At 57.7% G+C, this 20,992-nt stretch overlaps 1 protein-coding gene across 2 annotated transcripts in view; it reads right to left on the reverse strand.

Moving 5' to 3' along the window:
- Window positions 1-10,914, reverse strand: part of SEMA3F (semaphorin 3F) — a 29,763-nt gene extending 18,849 nt beyond the window's left edge. The window contains exons 1-2 of one of the 2 annotated variants that reach the window (XM_046684727.1): window positions 10,398-10,914; window positions 6,254-6,413 (exon numbers count right to left, since the gene is read on the reverse strand). In XM_046684727.1, the coding sequence (XP_046540683.1) occupies window positions 6,254-6,365 (112 nt within the window). In that variant the 5' untranslated portion in view covers window positions 6,366-6,413; window positions 10,398-10,914. The remainder of the gene's footprint in view (window positions 1-6,253; window positions 6,414-10,397) is intronic. The other variant, XM_046684735.1, reaches the window with a different exon arrangement.
- Between the last annotated feature and the right edge of the window lie 10,078 nt (window positions 10,915-20,992).

A 20,992-nucleotide genomic window follows, 5' to 3' on the forward strand; every position in this document is an offset into this window, starting at 1 on the left:
TCAGGACCAATGGTCAGGGTCTGGAGCCCAGGAGGCCTCCGCCCTCTCCCTGGGGCTTCCCAGCAGGGGGAGGGGGGCAGCAGGCCGGCCAAGATTAGGCGCCCACGTGAGCTGGGCTTTGGATTCAGACCGGAGCCTTCTGGCATCCAGGCCTCTGGCAAAGGCCCTCTTGCTATTTCTAAGAAAAATGCAGCAGGAATCTTCTCTGCTTCTCCAGAGCTCCAAGGCTCCCTTGAGGCATGGCTCAGATTCCCAGGACAGCACCAGGCTAGGCCAGCAAAACATGCTCTTGGCCCAGCTGTGTAGATGCCCAAGTGAGCAACCCAGGGCCAGTCACCTCTAGCACAAGTGTAGGAGCCAGAACAGTGTTTGAGGGGGGGTCATTGCAGCTGATCGTGGGCCCCAACCAGACTGGGGAGCAAATCCCAGGGGGAAGCTCCCTCCAAGGCATCCCCTCCCCAAATTATCTCTGTCATTAGGTTTTTCCCACAATATGTATTTGGTACCTCTGCCATGAGAAAAAAATAGTTTAAAAACCACAAGGAAAAAATGCAAACTCTACACCCAAGCACCAAAAACAAGACTCCATCTAGCATCTTGCTCTTTCCCCAGCTGTTGCACCACACACATCTGGCCTCTGTTCCTGGCTTCCCTCTCCCACAACCTCCCTTCCTCTCTTTGAGATGCAGCCTCCTCCACAAAGCCTGCCCGGATGCCCAGGGTAGGAATTCTCCTCCAGACCCCACTCCAACCACAGGGCTCAGCGTCCCTCCTGCAGTCCTTTTCAAACACCATCTCCCTCACCAAAGGTTAGAAATCTAGAGGGACGGGCGAAGCAGTTCGAGATTCCTTGGGCACCCCCCAGAATCGTCTCTCACCTGTCTGCCGCCCTCAGTGCAGCACCTAGTTCCTGAGACTTCTTTTGCCAGGGCTATAACTATACTCACAAAGGTAATCCTCCCAACAACACAATGAGGTCAGTACCATTCTTATCCCCACTGTACAGCCCAGGCAGCAGGGACACAGAGGGACTTCACTACCCAAAGGATCCCCACGGCCAGGATGCAAGCAAGGCAGCCTGAGTCCTCAGGGTGCTGCTTCCATGGGGCCACTGCCATCCCCACCTTACCCAGGGGGAAACCAAGGCTTGGAAAGGCTAAGCCACTTGTCCGAGGTCATACAGCTGACATGAGTGGAATGGGGGTTTGTCTGCCTTCGGGGCCAGCCGTCTCAACCACAACCACCATCACCTCTGCATTCTGCCAAATTTAAGCGCCCCATTCCCTTCCCTGGGGGAGGAGCTAGAAGTCTCCCAGGAGTCAGGGGCCAAGTACCCATGGCTCTGAAGACATCACCACCTTAGGAGGGGTCACAGGGTCAGAGGTGCACACACACACAGGTGCAGATAGCTGGGCGCCCACTCTGAGGCCGCTACCTCCCAAGCCACAGGGTGAAAGATGCCTTTATGGGCTGAGATGAGATTTTTATCTTGGCGGTTTCTCTTTAAATTCTTTACGATTACGAAGCAGCGGGGGCTGCCAAGGAACATGATTTACTCCTTGAGCATGCACCAGCTCCTCGCTCAGTGCCAAGGGAAGCTGGAGCCAGGGAGGAAGGGGTGGGCGTTGTGCCAGGGAAGCAGAGACGGGGCCCGTGCTGCTGAGGCCCAGCCAGTGGTGGTCCCATCCAAAGCTTCGCTGGACCTGGAAGGACCACAGATGAAGGTTCTAGCCCCTGGCCTGGTTGACTCAGGCTAGGCCCCAGGTAGGTTCTTGGCAAGCACAAGGACCTGTCCTCACTGTCTCCGAGGGCCGATTCCTGACCAGCTGAGAGGTGAACAGCCAGCCCCCAGGACCCAACTCCTGAAGTGGCCACTTCCAAGTCCCCTCCAGGAGTGAGGCAGCTCCCATTTCCAGGAAAACTGAGATCTCAAATACAGGGATCTGGACTCAAGTTCACGCTTTAGGTCTTCCTTCCTCCCTCATCCTGGCTCATCCCAGAATACCTCCTTGGTTTGCTAGCTCCAAATCTGGCTGTAGCTGTCAAAGCCACCTGACCCTGGCCCAGCTCCCTGGTGCCACTTCTGGCCTCAAAGCTCTTGGGGCTCCTGACCCCTCCTCGCCTCCTCCTCTGCAACTTGAAGCTCCACACCTCAATTTGGTGGCCAGGGAGCCCCTCGGGGGCAACGGTGGGTCCTCCAGCTCTCCAGCCCCACCCTCACCCCTGTGCCGTCAGGTCTGGGGCTGGGACAATGCTCTGTCAAGGCTGGCTAAATACACTCCCACCTCAACTCATATTCATTCCCCCTCGGATGAAGTAAACTAGCTGTGACCCCTTCTAACCTCCAATCTCATTTCCTAACAAGGAGACCTGGCAACTCTGGTTCTCTGACACCACACACAAATAATATAAGTGGTGGCACTGTTCTGGGTCATTAGCCCCCGAGGCTCGGAGGCTGGGCTGAGGTGGTGAGTGGGCAGTGACCAGCACCCAGCCATTCACCCACCACCTTTAGAACATCCTTCCCCACCGAGCAAGCCAGTTATGCCTGGAGTCAGAGAAGGTCCGAATCCCAGGGTTACTCTGGACATAGGAGCCCTTTCCTCTCTTGGACCCAGGTTTTCTTTCGCTGAAAGGAAAGAGCTTCCTAGAGGACCATGGTCAGTGGAGGGGTTGAGGTGATGGAGGGCTAGATTTATAGCCTGTGCTGTTGCTTCTGTGGGCAGAAGGCCTGAGAAGCCTGCCTAGTGTGACCCCAGCTCTTTCCTTGGGCAATGAAGCTGGGAATGCTAAAGCCGGCACTGTGGGATCCTAGAACTCTGTCCCTCGCTCATGGCAGAGGGCTGTGCCTGTATCTCCCACCCCGCCCTCCACTCTTAGTCCTGGGACAGGTTCAGATATCAGGCAGAGCCATGCTCCATCTTAGTCCTGCTCCGGAGAGACTTGGGAAGGCTCTGGGTCTCACGCCTCACAGGAGACCCCCCTCAGGCCTTGAAGGAACCGCCACTTGGTTATCATTATGGGCACCAATTGTTTTTCTATTATTTCATCTTTCCTGACCTTCCCTGGCAAGGTGACCTTCTGCTCCATCTGCCTATTCCTGCCTCGGTTTCCCCAGTAGCCCAGCCACCTCATGTCATCACAAGACTCCTTTCCCCCACCAAAGTCCTGGCCCCAAGTCCTGGCCAAAGCTGGCCCAGGCAGAAACCATATGGGGGTGGCTTCCTGGGGAAAAGTAAACATTCCTCAAGCTGAACAAAGGAGATTGCAGGGCCCTCACACCTCCCTGCTGCAGCCCAAGGTGGGTACCCTAGGGCTTGGGTGTCCCAGGCTGGGGTAGGGGAGAAATTTTTCTCCCAGACTTGGCCATTGACTCTGGGTTAAGGGGTCTCCAGGCGCAGGTAAAGGTGAGTGGAGGAAAGAGGGTCCCACTGGCTAGGCTCTCTAGTCCCAAGCATCCGCAAGTTCTCAAAGAATACCTTGCCTGCTCCTGGAAATAGTCTCCACTTGACCCCTCACTTTTGCCTGACCTGGATGTGCTGCTGTTGGAAGCTCAGGAGATGGAGCATAGGAGCCCCTGACTCTGAGTGAACCTGAGGCCCCATCTCCCTGACACTCTCTTGGCTTTAGGCCCGACTGGGGTGCCCAGGCGGATGGGCAGGCAGCAAGCCCAAGCCTAGCCCAGTTCCTGCCTTTGTCCCTATATCTGCCCTGAGCAGCATGGCTTCTCATGCCAGCACCTCTAGCTTGGAGAGTCTGGCCTGACCAGGCCGGAACCAGCACCTCCCAACTGCAGCAGGACCCAGGCAGGGGAGGGGATGTGCCTAGGCTGAGTCCCTGAGGCCTTATATGCCAGCTGCTATATCCATCCATGGCACAGATAGAGAAATTGAGGCGTGAAGCCAGAGTGACCACCAGTGCTTCTGAGAGCAACCCTCTGTGCTCATGACATGCACCCGGAAGAAGCCCTGCCCCTTCGCCTCTTCCTGGCCTGGCTGTGGCATCCCAGTTACTGTAGGTGTTGGTTTCCATTCTCACTCCACAAACACTTGGTGAGGGCCTACTCCTCACTGAGGGCCACTTCATGTACATGTCCTGGCTGAAACCATCCAGCACGGGCAGATGCACAGGGCCTGGTGCACAGTAAGTGCTGGGCTCCCAGGTGGCACTGACCAGTTGGGTGTCCATTGTCTTTTCAGCCAGTGCGACTGTGAGCACCCCGTCTTGTTCACTGCAGCGTCGCCAGTACTCACAGGGCCTGGTACACAGTAGGTGGTCAAGTACCTGTTACACTAAGTGTCATCTAAGTATAAAACCAGGGCACCATATCAAGTGGAGAACAGGAAAGGTCACTCAGGGCAGGGAAACCTGTGTATGCAAAGGCACAGAGTCCTGGGCGGGGGTGGGGGTGGGGGTGGCCCCAGGCATCCTACAGCCCCACCCCAGGCTGCCACAGCAGTCAGCACCATAGGCTGGCTGCCAGTGAGTTGGGCTTTTCGTCACTGCGGGTGTCGGCTTTAGAGCTAATTGAGAGGGAATCGACCCGACCACCGACCACCGATGTGGGTGTCAGGCGTCGGCAAGGCCAGGACACCAGGGTTCTATTTCTGGCCTCGTCTCTGCTTCCTGCCTGCCCTTGGCCCTGCCCTTGCCTGAGCCTCGGTTTCTCTCTCTGGAAAACAGGAACAAAAGCCTTTGCCCTTTTGGCCCTGGAGGTCTGAGAAGGTTGAAAAGAAGCACGCAGAGGCCTCCCATGTCTCATCCCTTCTGCGTCCTCTCGTGGGTCTCCAGGGTAACAACAGAAATAACACCCAGAGTGGCTGTCTGGGCTCCAGGGCCCCAGGAGTGTGGAGACCGAGCCACCCCTCCCTCCCCCTGTGGCGAGAGAGGACACTCTACTTCCGCTCCAGACTCTGGGCTGGGAAGGGGATATGAGGGGAGAATCAGGCCCCTTGAAGATTTATTAATGGGCTCTGAGGAATTACACCAGGGAAGGATCGAGGGGTCAGCAGAATAAACATCTCACCTTTCCAGGCTAGGAGGGGGTGCTTTTACAGCCCAAACTAATCAATTCCTCTGCCCGTTTCTCAGACCCAGTCTCCTTCCAGGCACGTGCTCAGAAATTCCTTCCCCACTCCCCCATCAAGTTGCAGAGGTGGGATGAGGCCAGGGGAGGGGCTCTGCTGGGGAACATGGGGAGGTCAGGGCTGGGCCTCAGTCAAGCCTGAGGAAGGAAAAAGGTCAGCTCAGCCTTTCACTCCATATGTGTGCCTGGAAACCTGGCCAGTCAGGGCTGAGTTCGCCCCACCCAGGGCAGGAGCTGGACAAAGTGACCCTGGGCCAGAGGAGGGCCAAGGCTGAGAACTCAGAAATGACCCCAGGTCCCCCAGGCCCCTGCATGGCCACTGCCCCTTACCCCAGGCCAAGGGTAGACTCTTCTGATCACATACAACTTCGAGGAAGTGGCTAGTGAGTGAGCTGTCTGTCCACCTGGGTGTGTATACCATGCGATTCACCTGCCCAGTGGGTTAGGGGCAAAGGTGATGGAACTGGCGAACTGGCCTTTCACTCCGAGACCCCAACACATCATTAAAACCGTCCAGTGACTGCCAAGACAAAATGCTCATTGGGGATCTCAGGAACTCAGGCCTCTCACAGCAGCACGCACTCTCCCAGAACTCCCCAGGTGGCCTACCCTCCAGTCACAGCCAATAGTGCCCTCCCTAATTCCTGGGAATTCCTCCCAACTAGAGACCCAAACAAAGGTTCCTCAAGCACCCACAACCCAGCAGAGCAGGTCCTGTGCCTCCAGTTTCCTGAGACCTCAGTGTCTGCCCAACTGCCTGACCCTCCCCACCAGGGACTGCCCAAGGCAGGAGCAGATGCATAGCAGTGGCAAGAAGGGGCTTCAGCAACACAAGTTTGGAAAGAGTGACATCTCCATATCCCCAATTATCAACAGAGGGAGATGCTCTGCAGACCCTAGGCCACCCAGCCCAAGACCCCACATTCTGACTCTAGAAGGGGCCCAGACTCAGGACACTTCTCCAAAATGTCTAGTGGTCCAGTCTCCAGCCTTTCCCAGCCAAGTCACTACCTCCCCTATCTCCCAGCGCACACACACAACCAGGGTGACCCACGTGTTTCCACAATCTGTCCTTTTTTGCTCTGATCTCTCCTCTCTCTCCTGTGCAAGGGGGCCAAGTGCTGCGAACAGAGGATGATTCTGGGGAACAGCAAAGCAGCCTCTTACCTTTGAATGAGAGCCGGACCCGGGGTGTGGCTGGGAGGTGGTCCTGGGTCAGAGTGGCTGGCCAGGCCCCAGTCAGTAGGGAAGCCCAGAGGAGGAGACCAGCGACAGGCATTGTGGGAGGGGCTTTGGGCCCAGGAAGCAGGCTCTGCTGTCTGGACACCTAGTTGGGGGTAACCAAGATTAGAATGCATGAGACAGACAGGAGAGTCTCACCTTACCAACGCTTCTCTTGTATAATTCTGCCCAAGGTACCTCAGTGTCCCTATCTGAACAAATAGAGTGATGCACCTATTTGTTGCCCACACCCTCAACCTGGGGCCTAAGTGCCCCAGAGTGCAAACCTCACATATTTCCTTGTCCCTGCCTTTGTCTGGGGAGGTTTAGCCGATGGGCCTGAAGACCAAGTAAGTGGATGTAGCCTGGGGTCACCAGAGTTAAGAGGAGCCACCAGAGACTCAACCTCCCCGCTCCCCTACAACAGAATCCTAAATCCCACTCACAGGGCCCAGCTCAAGCAGGTGATCTCACAGCTCTCTCCAACTCCCAACAGGCTCTGTTTCTTGCACCCACTCCCAACCAAATGGGCTGCTCCTTCCCTCTCCCACCTCAAGGAATGGTGGAAAGGAGGGGTCCAGCCCCTCCTGCTCCAGCCAAATCTCTCCTCCTATAGGGATATCGGGACCTGATTACTGGGGTGGGGGACAAGGGAGAGAGTGGAGGATGAGTGAGGCACACATAGATAGCCTAAAGTGGAAGAGAGACAGCAGCCTGAAAATGAGAGGCAAAGAAGAGCACAATCTACTTTTACTGAAATCACAGCAGGAGGGATCCAGGTCAGACAAACAGAAGGACTTCCTGCCAGGAAAAGTTCCAGCTCTGCCTCCAGAGGGTGAAGAAGGGGAGCTAGGATGGCCAGCAGGTCTGGGATGGGCCTGCAGTGTCCCCTGCAGAACTCCCACACCCCCAGCAGGTTCAATTTTCCATACTATGTTTTTCAAATATTGTCTCACCAGGCAGGCTGGCTGTTGGGTAAACGCAGCCCAGCACCAGTTGTCTGAACATATTGCTCCCTCCAGGCAAAAACCAGCGCCAATTCCCAACCCCCCCACCCAGATGCACAGGGGGTGGGGGCACCAAGAATTACGATGTGAGCCACATCCCCCAGGTCTGCCTTGTCTATTCCCATCACCCACAGGAGGCAGGACCCCAGGCCCATTTCTAGGACTCTGGGGGGGAGCGGTGAGGAGTACTGTGGCCTGTTGCTCCCTTGCACTGGTTGATATATGCTGGGGCTCCACATCTGACTACCAGGCCCCACTCGACAGACCCTGGTGCCCGCCCTAGACCCACCACTCGTGGTTCCTCAGAGAGGAAGGGCAGCTTCAGGTCGCGTGGTCCACTTCGCATGTGGTGCCCTCTGTGGGAACATCTTCTCCTGAGTGCTTGACACACCTCTCATTTTCCTTCCAGATCCCCCATCACAGATACTCCCTCCTGGGGAGACTGGCTGGGGGATGGGAGAATCAGAACTGGCCCCTCCCCTGGTCTGCTGGGGCACAAAGCTGGGGCTGACTGAATGGCAGGTTCTGATGAGGGGGCAGGTAGGAGAAAGGACCATCACTCCCGGGGTGCACCTCAGCATCCCCCACTAACAGTTTTGGATATACAACATCCACATTTGCACGCCCACACACGTCCTCACAAGCATGTGTTTGCTCAAGAACTTGATCTGCTGCTGGGGTGGGGCTCAAGGAAGCTGGGAGACACTGTCCTAGCTTGGGGAGGGGAAGATGTGGTCTGGGTCCCTCAGAGAGCTTTGAGTCTACGTATCAGGCGGCTCAGGTTGACTCACCTCCCCCCCTTCCCTGTGACCTCATTTCTCCTGCATCTATTTTCATGGTGACAAGGTTAGGGTCACCAAGGATAGTGTTGAGAGTCCCCCAAGGTATCAGGGAAGGTGGAGGGGCCTTGCTTCACTGGGCCCCTACAGAGACCTCCTACAAGGTTCTGGCCCTTTAAGGGGGTGTGAATGGGGGAAGTTCAAGTCTGCTGGGGCCTCAGGCCCAAGTCCAGGTCCCCCCTTTGGCAGCCTGGGGGATGGAAGAGAGAAAAAGAGCGAGAAGGAAGAGAGGAGGAGAAGGGCAGAGAGAGAGAAGGGGAGAGCGTTTCTACTGCCGCTTCCCCTCTGCCAGCCCCTAGATGCATTTCACTCAGCCCCAGCCCCAGAGAAGCCCCCAGTCCAGCAGAGGCCAGGTGGGTGGACAGAGAAGGAACAGCCACCGCCGCCTGGGAGCCCACCAGGAGGAGAGCAGAGAAAAGAAGGAAAGAAGGCTGGTGGGAGGGAGCAAGGGAGGGAGCAAGGGAGGGAGGCAGGAGGGAGGGAGGAGGAGAGAGGGAGGAGAGAGGGAGGGACAGAGGAGAGACGCTCGAACAAAGAACCGAGGAGCTGGGGCTGGCAAGGGGTGCAGGGAAGGGCGGCCTGAGGAGGGGTCCGGAGGTACCTGGGGGCAGGGCAGGGAGCTAGATGGTCAGATTGTCCAGCCTGAACCAGACCTCCCAGGCTTGGAGTTTGGGGGTGGGGGGGTTGGACAGCCTGTCTCAGGGAAGGGAGATTGGCTCCTGTGAGCTAGGAACTGCCTGGATGGAAGGGAGGCAGGAGCAGGGGCTGCGGGGGAACATGGGGAAGAAATTATTAACAGCACCCCACCCCCTACCCAGCCCCTCCGATACTGTCCTCGCAGACCAGAGCTCCTTCCTGGCTCCTCGGCTTCCCCCTCCCCCAACACCCCACAGACCAGGAAGCAGAGCCACCCCAGCATAGCTGGGATTGAAATCCCCCCTTTCATGGTCAGGGTTTCCAGTCAAGGTGACCTGGGCTTGGCTCCATCCTCTTCCTCAAGGTATGCCTAGCAGGGGAGGCGGGGGTGAAGAGGCTGGGCTGCTGGCCTTCTCTCCCCCAACCCCCGCACTTCGCGACCTGGCTCCTTCAGAACTAAGAGACAGCAGCAGGAGAAGGTGTGCCCAGGGCCCTCATCTTCCAGGACACCATACCCCATGGGTCCAGGCACACTCCCTATGCAGCCCGGGAAAAGGCCCCAGCTCCATCCAACCCTCTGGACTGGGATGAGCTTCCCAACCCGAGTGCAGTTTTCCTGTCTGCAACTAGGACAAGGGCTTTGGGGAGAAAATCTGGGTGAATTCAGGACAGGAACCCCCAACCTGGCCTAGCTCCAGGGCAGACAGACCAGCGCCTTCAGTTTACCCCTCTCCCCCAGGTATTCATGGGTTGGTGTTCACAACAGAGTTACCTCAAGAATCAGAAGTTATTTATCCAGCCAGGCCCCCAGCCCTAGCTCTGGCTGACCCCTCCTGCCACCACTGCCTCATTCCTGAGCCACCTTGACACTCTCTGGTCCCACCTGCTCTAGGAGAGCTCACCAAGCTCCTAGTGTCTCCTGCCCACCTCGCTACTGGGGCTCCAGGCTGCCCACATGGAGGCCTGACCGCAGGCTCTCCCAGCTCATCTAAATCCCACATACAGCAGGGCCCCTAATCCAGGCAAGAGTCCCTGCTGGAAAAGCAAACCCAAGCTGGCAGCTGGGGGGTCAGGGTCTGGCACAGTACTAGGAGAAAAGCCTCGGGGGCTGGAGGTCCTCCTGTCCTGCTGATCTGACAGACCCTCCATGTGGGGGTGGGCAGTATAGCGCTTCCCTTAGAGCAGACGATCTGGGACACTGAGGCACGGCAGGCGTACCTACCAAGGAAGAGCACTGCCTGAGGCGTTCGTTAGTGGGAGGGAGAGCCGAGCCAGGAGAAGGGGCATCTGGACTCCTGCTCCAGAAACGTGGGGGTGTATGGGAGCACCCCCCAGAACCTTACGGGGAAAAAGTTGCTTTGCACACTGGTGACCCCGCAGGCCATCATCCACATATCCCCACGTGGCCCCGATGCTAAGCGTCCAGGGAGCCCCGACAGGTACAGCGCCCACTCCAATCCTGTCAACCCTGAGTCTGTGGGAAGTCCGCTGGCTCTCTGAGCCCCGCAACCCGGACACTTCCGCAGAGTTGCAGTGCCGCGGGTCCCAGAGGGATCGCGGGGTGGCCCGGTCGCCTGCCCGCTCCCTCCCGGTTCCCGTCGCACTCACCTCTTTCGCGGCGGCGGGGCCTGGGCTCCCGGGCGGAGGCGTCCGCGGCGAGCGGCTTCTGGTGGGGCCGGCCCGCGCTAGCGGCCCCCCGGGGCCATGGCCCTGCCCGCGCCCTCTCGCTGCTGTGCCTGAGCCGGAGTCCGCGCCGCGGCCCCGGCTTAACGGGTTCCGCGGGCTCAGGGCGCGTCAGCAGCCGAGGCCCCGGGCCCCAGCCCGGGCCATAAGAAGGCTCAGGGGCGCTCGGGGCCGCCTCCCCCCGGGTGGGCTGCGGGCGCCCCCTGGCCGGCGCGCCGAGGGCGCATTCCCCGGCGCGGGGCGCGGGCGACGGCGCGCGTTCGGCTTCGGGGCGCTGCGCTCGGCTCGGCCCGTTGGCGCTGCGCTCGCCTGGTTGCTGGACTGGGGCCGGGCGGCTGCGCTGGGCTGCACCGCTCCTCGCGGCGCGCCCTGGCCCTGCGCTGCGCTGGGGGATCGCCGAACCGCGGCCGCTCGCTCGCTGGATCACTCGCTCTGGTCTCGCGGCCGCCGGCGGGACGGGGCGCTTGGAGCCGCGCGGGGAGCGCCCGCAATTGGCCGCCGGTGGGCGACATTTGCATAGTGCGGCCCCGCCCCGCCCGCCCCGCCCGGCCCCACCCCCGGGGCGGGACCCGCCCGGCCGCCGCCCCGCCCCCGCCCCACCTGTCCAAGGGCTGGGCTCGGGGCTCTGAGGCGGTGGGGTGCCCCGCGTCAGGGGAGTCTAATCTGCACCCCGAGCCCCCACCTCGGCTTTGCGGGCGGCGCCCCGCCCCGCCCTGGCTTTGTCTCTCCGTGGATACACCGCGCACACCGCGCCTGGTGTTTACCCGGGCACTCAACTCCCTGGCGGGAAGGGCGGGCGCGCCGGGGAGCAACGAGTCTGCGCTCACTTGCACACCCCCTGCCATGTCCCTCCTTCCCACTCGCTACCGGCCGCGCCTGGCCCCACGCGTGAGCCCCGCAGCGCAGGGCCCAGGACTGTGCTGGCTGCTCAGCAGGTGGCGGTGCAGCCCCGGGACGGCTGACACCGCTAGACCTGCCCACTGCCTCCAGCCCAGGCCAGGTCTTGGCAGCCCAGCCTCACAGCTCTGTCCAGCCACTCAGGGGCTCCCTGTGATCCCCCCAACGGTCAGCCGTAATGCAAGCCAGCAGTTCCACAAACCCACTCCTTATAGTTCCATACACCAGGGAAGCCAGATAGGCTGGGCCTCCTCTCCTAAGGCCTTGTGATGACCCCAGGACCCTGCAACTGAGCTGGGAGCCTACCTTGATTCCAAGAAGGGACCCTCTACCCAAACCAACCCCCAAGGCCACAGCCTCACCAGCCAGGACCACGGTCTCAGCCTTGCCCCATGCACTTTGCTGAGATCCCAAGGGGCATGGGCCCTCTTTGTTCTCTCCTTCCTTCTCTCTCTCCTCACTCTTCTCCCATTCCCTCCCATTCTTCCTCCTCTCTCCTCTTCTTCTCCCTCCGTCTCCCCTTTCCTCCTCCTCTTCCCTTTTCCTTCTCTGGCCCTCTTTCCTCCTCCTTCTCCTTCCCCTATTTTTCCTTCTCTTCTTCCTCCTCCTCTCCCTTCTCTTCTTTCTTCCTCCCCTCTCCCCTCTTCCTCCTCTCCTCCTTCTCTCCCTTCTCTTTCTCCCTACTCCTCTCCTCTCCTTCCTCTTCTTTGTCCCCCTTCTCTTCCTGGCTAACAAGACCCCCTGGAGAAGGCATCTTTCTCTCTGACCCATTGACTGGTTGACTGAAAATATAGGGTAGGGTGGGATGTTAGGGATCCTGCTGAGGGTCTCCTGGCCAGGACTTGGAATGCAGGCCCACATGCTCCAAGCAGAGGCTGGCCATGAAATGAGGAAATACCAGCCTGGAGTTATGGTGGCTGCAGTGACAGTGTCTGCACCTCTCCTCTCTTTCATGCCTCATTTCAAACACTGACAACCATCTCTCCTCATCCCTACTCCCCTGTACCAGGGTCACACCTGAGGTCACCACCACTGCTCCACCGTCACCAGTGCAGCTTATGCCACCCTCACTGTGGTTTCCAATGCCATCCCTTCCACTCCCCTGCCCCCAGCCTCTCTGGTCTCCTCATAGCCTGGCCACCCCCAGCATGATCATCATCATAGTCACTAAAGCAGACTGTTAGGACTTGCCAAAGACGCCAGGGTGCTGGGCTGGGACGGGAAGAGACTCAAATGATTTGTCCATGGAGTGCCACTCAGACACAGAGAGTAGGCCCAGCACACAGAAGCGTTCGGTGGCAGGAGGGCCAGTGGTGAGGGACAGGGAGAGAGAAGAAGAGAGCTAGAGCTGAGCCTGGCTACACAGTGTAGCCAGTACTCTCCTAAACAATTTGACAAGGCTGAAAATCAATATACATAAAAACAATGACTAGCGGCTGGCCCCATGGCCAAGTGGTTAAGTTCACTGGAGCTCTGCTTCGGCGGCCCAGGGTTTTGCTGGTTCGGATCCTGGGCGCCAACATGGCATGCTGAGGCAGCGTCCCACATGCCACAACTAGAAGGACCCACAACTGAAAAAAAAAAAAATGCACCTATGAACCAGGGGGCTTTGGGGGAGAAAAAGGAAAAATAAAATCTTTAAAAAAAACAAAGCAACAACACAAAAAAATAATTACTGCAGCAGTGAATCCACCCTGCACCCTTGCCCTGTGTCCACCTGGGCTGAGCATTTTGTGTCAGTATATATGTTGTTATACATATAAAATATGTATTATTGGGAGGAATATTGTAGAACCTTCCAGGATTTTGCCTTCGATTTCAGAGATCCAAAGAGCCATTGAGGGGCCACCTTAGTGGCACAGTGGTTAAGTTCGCAAGTTCCACTTCGGTGGCCCAGGGTTCGCTGATTGGGATCCCGGGGACCTACAAACCGCTTGTCAAGCCACACTGTGGCAGGTGTCCCAGCTATAAAGTAGAGGAAGATGGGCATGGATGTTAGCTCAGGGCCAGTCTTCCTCAGCAAAAAAGAGGAGGATTGGTGACAGATGTTAGCTCAGGACTAATCTTCCTAAAAAAAAACCCAAAGAGCCCTTGAAGCCAGTGCTGGATGCCAGGTTGGGAGGCCCTACATTCCAGCAGGGTTTTTGGCTATTCACTCCCAGGCACTTCATAATCCTGCTACGAAGCAGGCCCTGCTGTCCCCATTGTATAGATGAGGAAGAGGCAACGGGGAGAAGTGAGGTGAGGCCTGTAACCACCAGGCTGCGGTGTCCAAAGAAGGCGGCATTTTCAGGAGCTATGTATGGGAAGGCTCCAGGAGGGAAGGCTGGGCCAAGGGGCCCACACAGACCCAAGGGCCTGCAAGGCAGATAGGCGATCAGGGACTGGCAACGGGGCCTGGAGCCCCATGCGGCACTTATAGAGTTCAATAAATCTTTATTGAATGAAGAAGAGAGCAAATCCCTGCAGCATCAGATCCAAGAGGGAACACAAAAGCCAAGAGCCAAGGAGCCAGGTGCCAACTGCCCGCCTACCACCTAGCTCCCTCTGGACTGGCTGCCCTCACCTGATACTCTCCCTGCCACCCAGAGTCCCTCTATCTTCCCCTCCAAAAGCCACTCAGCTGTGCTAGCTCCACCAAGGATGTCACCCAGGATGCCCTGTGGGGTCACTTGAAGGGAGACAGCCAGGCCAGGCTGACTTCCCACAAGCTGGGCCACCCTCCCTCCTCTGCGGGACACTCAGACCCCAGGCATGCTTCTTCTCCAGCTCCCCCAGGCTCACTCTGTACCAGTCTGGACCCATAAGGTGGTGAGGGTGCAGAAATGGTTAGGCCAGGTCTGGTTCTCCCACTGATCCAGCCTCTGGGTCCTCCTCCTGGAGCAGCCCCCTCTCCCTTCCCACATGGGCTCTGTGTTTGTCCAAGATAGGCCCTCAGAATGACATCCTGACTGTGTAGCCTTGGGCCCATAGCTCAGCCTCCCAGAGCTTCTGATGTGCCACGGAGTCCAACGGTGGGGGTTACAATTGAGAAGGAATCAGCCCTCTTTGTCCCAGCCCCCACCATGGGTGACAGTGCTGGCAGCAGGCAGGAAAGCTTTGAAAGTCTTCTCCCCCAATCACCCCCAGCCCTTCATCCTGGCCCAGCCTTTGTTTCTGGCAGTGCTCATGCCTGTTTCTTTTTCTTCTGGCTCTTCCAGGCTGTGCTGTGGGGGACTGAAGGGCAGCCCTGGGCCTCCTGCTGCCCATCCCCCTCTATCTGTCTACCCTATCCACCTCTATCTGGCCTACCTTGCGTGGGGAGAGGGATACCTTGCTATACGGAGTAACTTTGAAAGAGACTCTGTCCTTCCAGCCTCAGCATCTGGACAGCTGGACTTGGAAGGCCTGGCCTCAGAGACCCACCATGCCCCCTGGATGAAGGTGGTGACTAGACCAGCACTCCCTCCTCTGGCCCAGTCTCTGGGGAACCTGTTTCCCGGGCCTAGCAGGCTGAGCAAGCCCTGGCCCGCCCAGCCCCAGCGTTGCTGGCTCAGGTTTCCCCACTTTCTGGTTTTCTCATCTCCCCTGCCCCAGGCGCTGCCTGCTCTGGGCTCCCAGCCCCCACCACCGGAACTGGATCCCAGAGAGGGGGAGTGTTGGAAAGGGGGGCTGGGGAGGGGGTGCATGGCCTGTGGTGCTCAGGCAGCACCAGGAGGGGGCAGGCAGTGAGGAGTCACCAGAGGCCCAGGCTCAGGATGGGGTTCGGCCAGCCTTCTCATGCCTAGCCTGCCCCAGGAGCTGGCTCTGAGCCGATCAAAAGCTGGAAGAACCCACCTCCCTGGCTGCTCCCCAAAGCTGCCTCCAGGCCTTTTCTGCTGTTGTCCCCTCTACCAGAAACGCTCTTCCCAGACTTCAGCGCCAGTATAAATCCTGTGTTTCCTCTAGACCAGAGCCCTTGGCCACCTTCTTCACCCACAAACACAGTCCCTTTCTGTATAAGCTGCTAGCCTCCCTTCTTGAAGGTACGTCACCCTCTCTTTCCACCTTCCAGCCCCATAGACATCTCAGGCCTCTTCGAGGGGCTCTCCACTCTCTCATCTCTGGATCTTTGCACATGCCGTTCCCCTATGCCTGGAATGCCTTTGCTGTTTCCTTCTAGATCCTTCAGGCTCCTGGGAAGACATTACCTCCCAGGAAGCCAATCCTAATGGCTGGGTCAGGAGTTTCCTTGGGCCCCTGTAGGTCCTGCATCCGCATCCAGACACTTAGAGATCCTGCCCGGGACCCAGGCCTCTCTGCATTCTCCCAACTGGTCCCCAGACAGACCTATCAGCAACTGCTTCTCTGAGTGAACACGAGAGGAGAACACAGGGCCCTGAGATCCTTGTGTGTTACTCCACAGCCCCTCATCCCGTGTGTGTATTCTTGTGAGTGTGTGTATGTGTGTGTGGGGGGGTTGAATGGGCCCAAGCTCGGCTAGCTGCCAAGTGACCCATGACCATTGGCCAGCCTGAGCATATCCTGTTTAGACAGAGGCCAGACAGCCATTCTTCACCCACTTGGGCCTGCCCAGGCCCTGCTGGGGAGTCCAGGTCTTGGGCCTAGAGCTCAATCCACATCTGGCTCCAGAGAGGCCTCCTCGTTAGGAGTTGAGAGGGGAATTCTTGGTTTCCTCTGCCCCTATGGCAGAGGCCTCGTTTTGGGGTACCTGGGCCCTGGGTCAGTAATGGTTGAGCAGCCCCAGCCGCTGGGTATGGAGGGGGTGGGGTAGAGCCTGGCTAAGGAGACAGGGTCTATGTGGAAAAGAGGAGCCCAACCTGGGAGCCCCCCACCCCAGCAATGCCTTGGCCTTGCCCACTCAGTTGAGGCCATTACATTCTTCCAGCTGCTCAGGCCAAAAAACTTTTGAATCAACCTGGACTCTCTCTTTCACATCCACATCCAAGCCACAAGCAAGTACTTTCAACTTCACCTCAAAAAATGCAAAATATCAAGTGACCACTTCCCACCTTCTCCCTGGCCGCCAGCTCTGCAGCCATTGCAGATGCAGGCATCACCTTGTCTTTCACCTGACCAGTACAGGAGCCTCCTTACTGGGCTCCCAGCTTCTGCTCTTGCCCCTGACTATCTAGTCAACCAGGATCCAGAGGGATCCTGTTAAAATGGAAGCCAGGTCATGTCTCCATCTTGTCCAAAGCTCTCGATGGCTGCTGCTTTGTTGAGAGTCAAAGCCGAATTCTACGTGGCTGTCCCCCCAGCCTCCTGCCCGCCTCTCTGACTCGTATCCTCCTCCTCTTGGCTACATCCTCCTCATTCTTCCTCCCACACCAGGCCCACTCCAGCCTCAGGGCCCCTGCAATGACTGTTCTCTTTGCCTGGATGCTCTTCCCATAGACACCTACACGGCTTCTCCCTCACCTCCTTCTGGTGTTATCCTCTCAGTACTATTTGGCCAACATCGCCCCAGCATTCCTTTTTTTTTTTTTTTAAAGATTGGCACCTGAGCTAACAACTGTTGCCAATCTGCTTTTTTATTTTTCTGCCCTTTCTCCCCAAATCCCCCCAGTACGTAGTTGTATACTTTAGTTGTGGGTCCTTCTAGTTGTGGTATATGGGACGCCACCTCAACATGGCCTGATGAGTGGTGCCATGTCTGCGCCCAGGATCCGAACCGGTGAAATCCTGGGCTGCCGAAGTGGAGCGTGGCAACTCAACCACTCGGCCACAGGGCTGGCCCCTACCCCAGCATTCTTGACTCTCCCTTCCCTTCCTCTGTTTTTCTCCTCCCAACACCCGACATCATTTACTTCCTTTTATGCTTGTAGTTTATTGTCCATTTCCCCACCCCTGCTAGACTGTAACCTGTAAGAGGCCAGGAACTGGGGCCAGCCCGCTGGCATAGTGGTTAAATTTGCATTCTCCACTTTGGCAGCCTGGGGTTTGCAGGTTTGGATCCCGGGAGGGGACCTACACACCAGTCCTCAAGCTACACTGCAACAGCATCCCACATAAAATAGAGGAAGATTGGCATAGATGTTAGCTCAGCAACAATCTTCCTCAAACAAAAAGAGGAAGATTGGCAACAAATGTTAGCTCAGGGCCAATCTTCCTCATCAAAAAAAAAAAAGAGAGAGAGAGAGAGCACAAACTGTTTGTTGTGTCTGTTGCTGCTTCCCCGGCACCCAGCATGGAGACCAATACACACTAGGTGGTGAATGGCTGACTGAATGGGAGGGGGCTTGGTGCTCTGTACCTGTACTCTGTACCCTCTGTGCTCTGATCAGGGACTGGGAGCTGCTTACTGCCTTCATCTTGAGGCCTCTGCTCACACTCACCTGGAGCCGAAGATGGGGTAGGGATGGCTGCCCATTTGCTGTTTCTTCCTCTACTTAAGAGCTGGGCTGAGGAGAGCGTATGTCAAGCTGCAGCAACAGGGACTCAAGGTAGACTCTACCTTGACTTAAAAGGTGGTGAAGCTCCAGCTGTGAGCTCCCCAGGGGCAGGCTAGTCCCTTAGATGGAGGTATACCTCAGAGCTAGAGGAGACCTGGCAGCCCCCCGACAAAGCTGATGGAGACGGGATCTCATCCTATGGGGTTTCTGGCTGCCTTCCAGCCCCACATCTGCTGCACACACCCCTCCATGTGTCTGTGTGGCCGCAGTCCTGGGGGAGGGAGGCCTGCAGCCCGGCCTGCAAGCTGGGATCTGGACTTACTTAGTTCCAAATGACTGGGGAATGTCCCTTCCGTGACAGCCGCGGTGTGGCCTCCCCTGGTCCCCCACTCCCAGCAGGAAAGTGGGGCCCAGATGAAGGCAGCCCCCTGGAAGGGGGAGGAGCTAGTGGGCAGACCATGGGCACCCTGCCGTACTGGCTGTCTTCCCTAAGCCTGACTCCAGCTCTTCCCCGAGGAAGGGCTGTAATATGAGGTCACTGTCCATGCTCTCAGACCAGAGATCTAAGGCCAGAGCATCCCTCTGGGTCTCCATCCCCCTTAAGCCAGGAAATGGAGGAACTTGGCCAGTACTGTTGCCTTCTAGGCTGCAAGGCTTCTGGGGCACAGCAGCACTGGGACTGGCCAAGGAGGAATGCTCCTCGCCAAGATTCTCCCCTCACAGCTCACGGCCTCAGTGCCTTGGAGGAGGCTCCGGGAGCAGGGCTACAGCCAGGTGATGGGGAGCTGGGCCTGTCCTGGGCAACGTGATGCCTGCTCAGCACTCCATCCGGAGTGATGGGTCTGGGCCAGGCCGGCGGTGGAGCAGTTATGTTCACATGCCGTGCTTCGGCGGCCAGGGATTTGCCGGTTCAGATCCCACATGCGGACCTACACGTGGCTTATCAAGCCATGCTGAGGTGGTGTCCCACATATAAAGTAGAGGAAGATGGTCACGGATGTTAGCTCAGGGCCAGTCTTTCTCAAAAACAAAAACAGAGTGATGGGTCTGTTTGCTCCCTGTGCTGCAGTTGTCAGGGCCCGTGCTCCTTACCCCAGGATAGGGTGCCTTCCTGTCCTGTGAGGGTTTGATTTTCAAACATAACTGGGCAGAGTTGACACCTTGGCCATTCAGGCCTCTGACCGTGCACCCAGGGATTGGAGGCTCCATCTTTGCCATCTGTGGAAACTCAGGAAGGATCACGCCTCTATTTCATCTTGGCCAGGACATCGTTGTGTACCCATTTAATAGAAGGGAATACTGAGACTTTGAGTAGTAGGAGCCTGGGGAACCTTGTCTGGGGGTTCCAGACTAGGGCCCCCTTGAATTTTGGGGTGTAGCCTCTGATTGAAGAAAGACTAGAACTGACCTGAGGGTAACAAGGCATGGCATAGTCTGAAGATTGTAAAGGATTCCTTTGGCTCCTGAGTGGCCAGAAAGGAAGCTAGGGTCATCCAGCAGAAAGAGGACAGGGACCTCGCTGGATCACTGAGGGGTGCTCAAACTTGGCCAGGGTCTCCTAATCTTTCCCTTGAAGCCCATCCATCGGATCTGACCTGGGATTTTTGGGTGGGGAGAGAGGCCTCTCCCCGGCCCCTGTATACCCTCTACATGTGGCCTGGCTGGCTGGCCTCTCTGCCCCCTTCTCTTGAGACAGTGATTTAAGCTTTAATCCAAGGACAAGTTTTTGCAAAGCTCATGTTTGCTGCCGGAAGGAGCAGGGATCAGCCTAGATGGAGGGATAAGAGGGGGCTGGTATGGAGGAAGGGAGGGGCCAGGGCCTGCACAGGGAGAGGTCAGAAATCCACATTCTACCTTTTGCCTTGCTTGCCTCCAGCACCCCCAGACTAATTTGGGGGCACCGTATTCTTGCCAGAAGGGTGCATTCATGTGTCCACAGCCTACCTGACCACCTACTATGTGCCACTTCTACCTTAGTCACAGCCACACGGCTCACAGGAGTCTCTCACTGAAGAGTCTTGGGCTGCCTTCTCCCCAGCTCCTGCCTGGCAGAAAAGAGGCACATGGAGAGCTGGGTAGAGGGAGCCAGGCGGAAACTCCAGCTCCTCCCTGTAGTTCCCCTACCTCAGGGCACCCATTCTGGGGGTGAAGCCAGGCATGTGGGGAGGGCCCAGACCTAGCTTGCATCTGATTCCCCTGAGGTACACATCCCACAGACTACCCATCTCAGCTTCCCTCCCTGAGAATGGGCTGTCTCAAGTGTTACCCTGCCTTCACTGCAACTGCACACTAGCTGAGTATCCCCAGCAACCAGTGCCTCCCAGACAAGGACATCTGTATCCCAGCCTGAGAGGGATCTTAGCCCCTTGGGGTGGCCCAAAGATGGGATCTTAGGCAGCAACCCAAGGCCCTGGGTCAACACAGGGCTTCAGGAAGCCCACATTTCCCAGCCAGGGGTCTGGTTGGGCCCAGCCTAGGCTATGGGGGCCCAGTTCCCTGGGGAGGGGCCAGGCAGGGCTGGCTGGGGCTCCTTCTCTGAAGAACCCTGGTATTTCTTGCTGGAATTTTAGTCACCCAGAAGGGGGACCCAGTCCTGGACGATTGGCTTGCTCAGGTCTCAGGCTCTGTGGCCTGGGGACACAAGGTGGTCCAGGCTGGGCCCGCATCATCCTGGGGCCTTCAGTCTGGGAAGGGGCCCTGGAGGAGAAGGTAAAGGCTGAGCTGGGGAGGGGCACAAGGCATGAGAGCACTCCTACCAGCCAGAGTTTGAGGGGAATTCTGACAGTGTTGAATTCCCCTGAGCACCACCCCTTCTCCATCTGCTTCCCTGGACACTGTTTTCTCATGATAGGACTTACTGTGGGGGGATACCTTGGGACTCCCAGTTGTCCAAGCAGGTGCCAATTCCTGCTCCCTCTGTCACTTACTGATCAAGGGTACTCCTCTCTCCCCTTGCAGATGAGACTGCATGCTCTGTGGGTCCTGGGCTCTCAAGAGCTCACCCCTACCCCTCTGCTCTCCCCAAAGGGCCCTAGGATGGAGTCTCCTTACCTTCCCATGCCAGGGACCCCTCACGATCCACCAGGCCAGACCTCAGACAAAGGCACCACTTGGCAAATGGGGAAAACAAAATGAGGGGCCTGAAAGTCTGAATCAGAACCAGCAAATCCCAGCTTGCCTGCTGGGGGACCCAGGAAGTCAGTCAGGGGGGTCTCTGCCGGGGCTCCCAGGCAAACCTCAGCACATGAA

The sequence above is a fragment of the Equus quagga genome, chromosome 1 (genome assembly GCF_021613505.1).
Source record: "Equus quagga isolate Etosha38 chromosome 1, UCLA_HA_Equagga_1.0, whole genome shotgun sequence".
Taxonomy (NCBI): domain Eukaryota; kingdom Metazoa; phylum Chordata; class Mammalia; order Perissodactyla; family Equidae; genus Equus; species Equus quagga.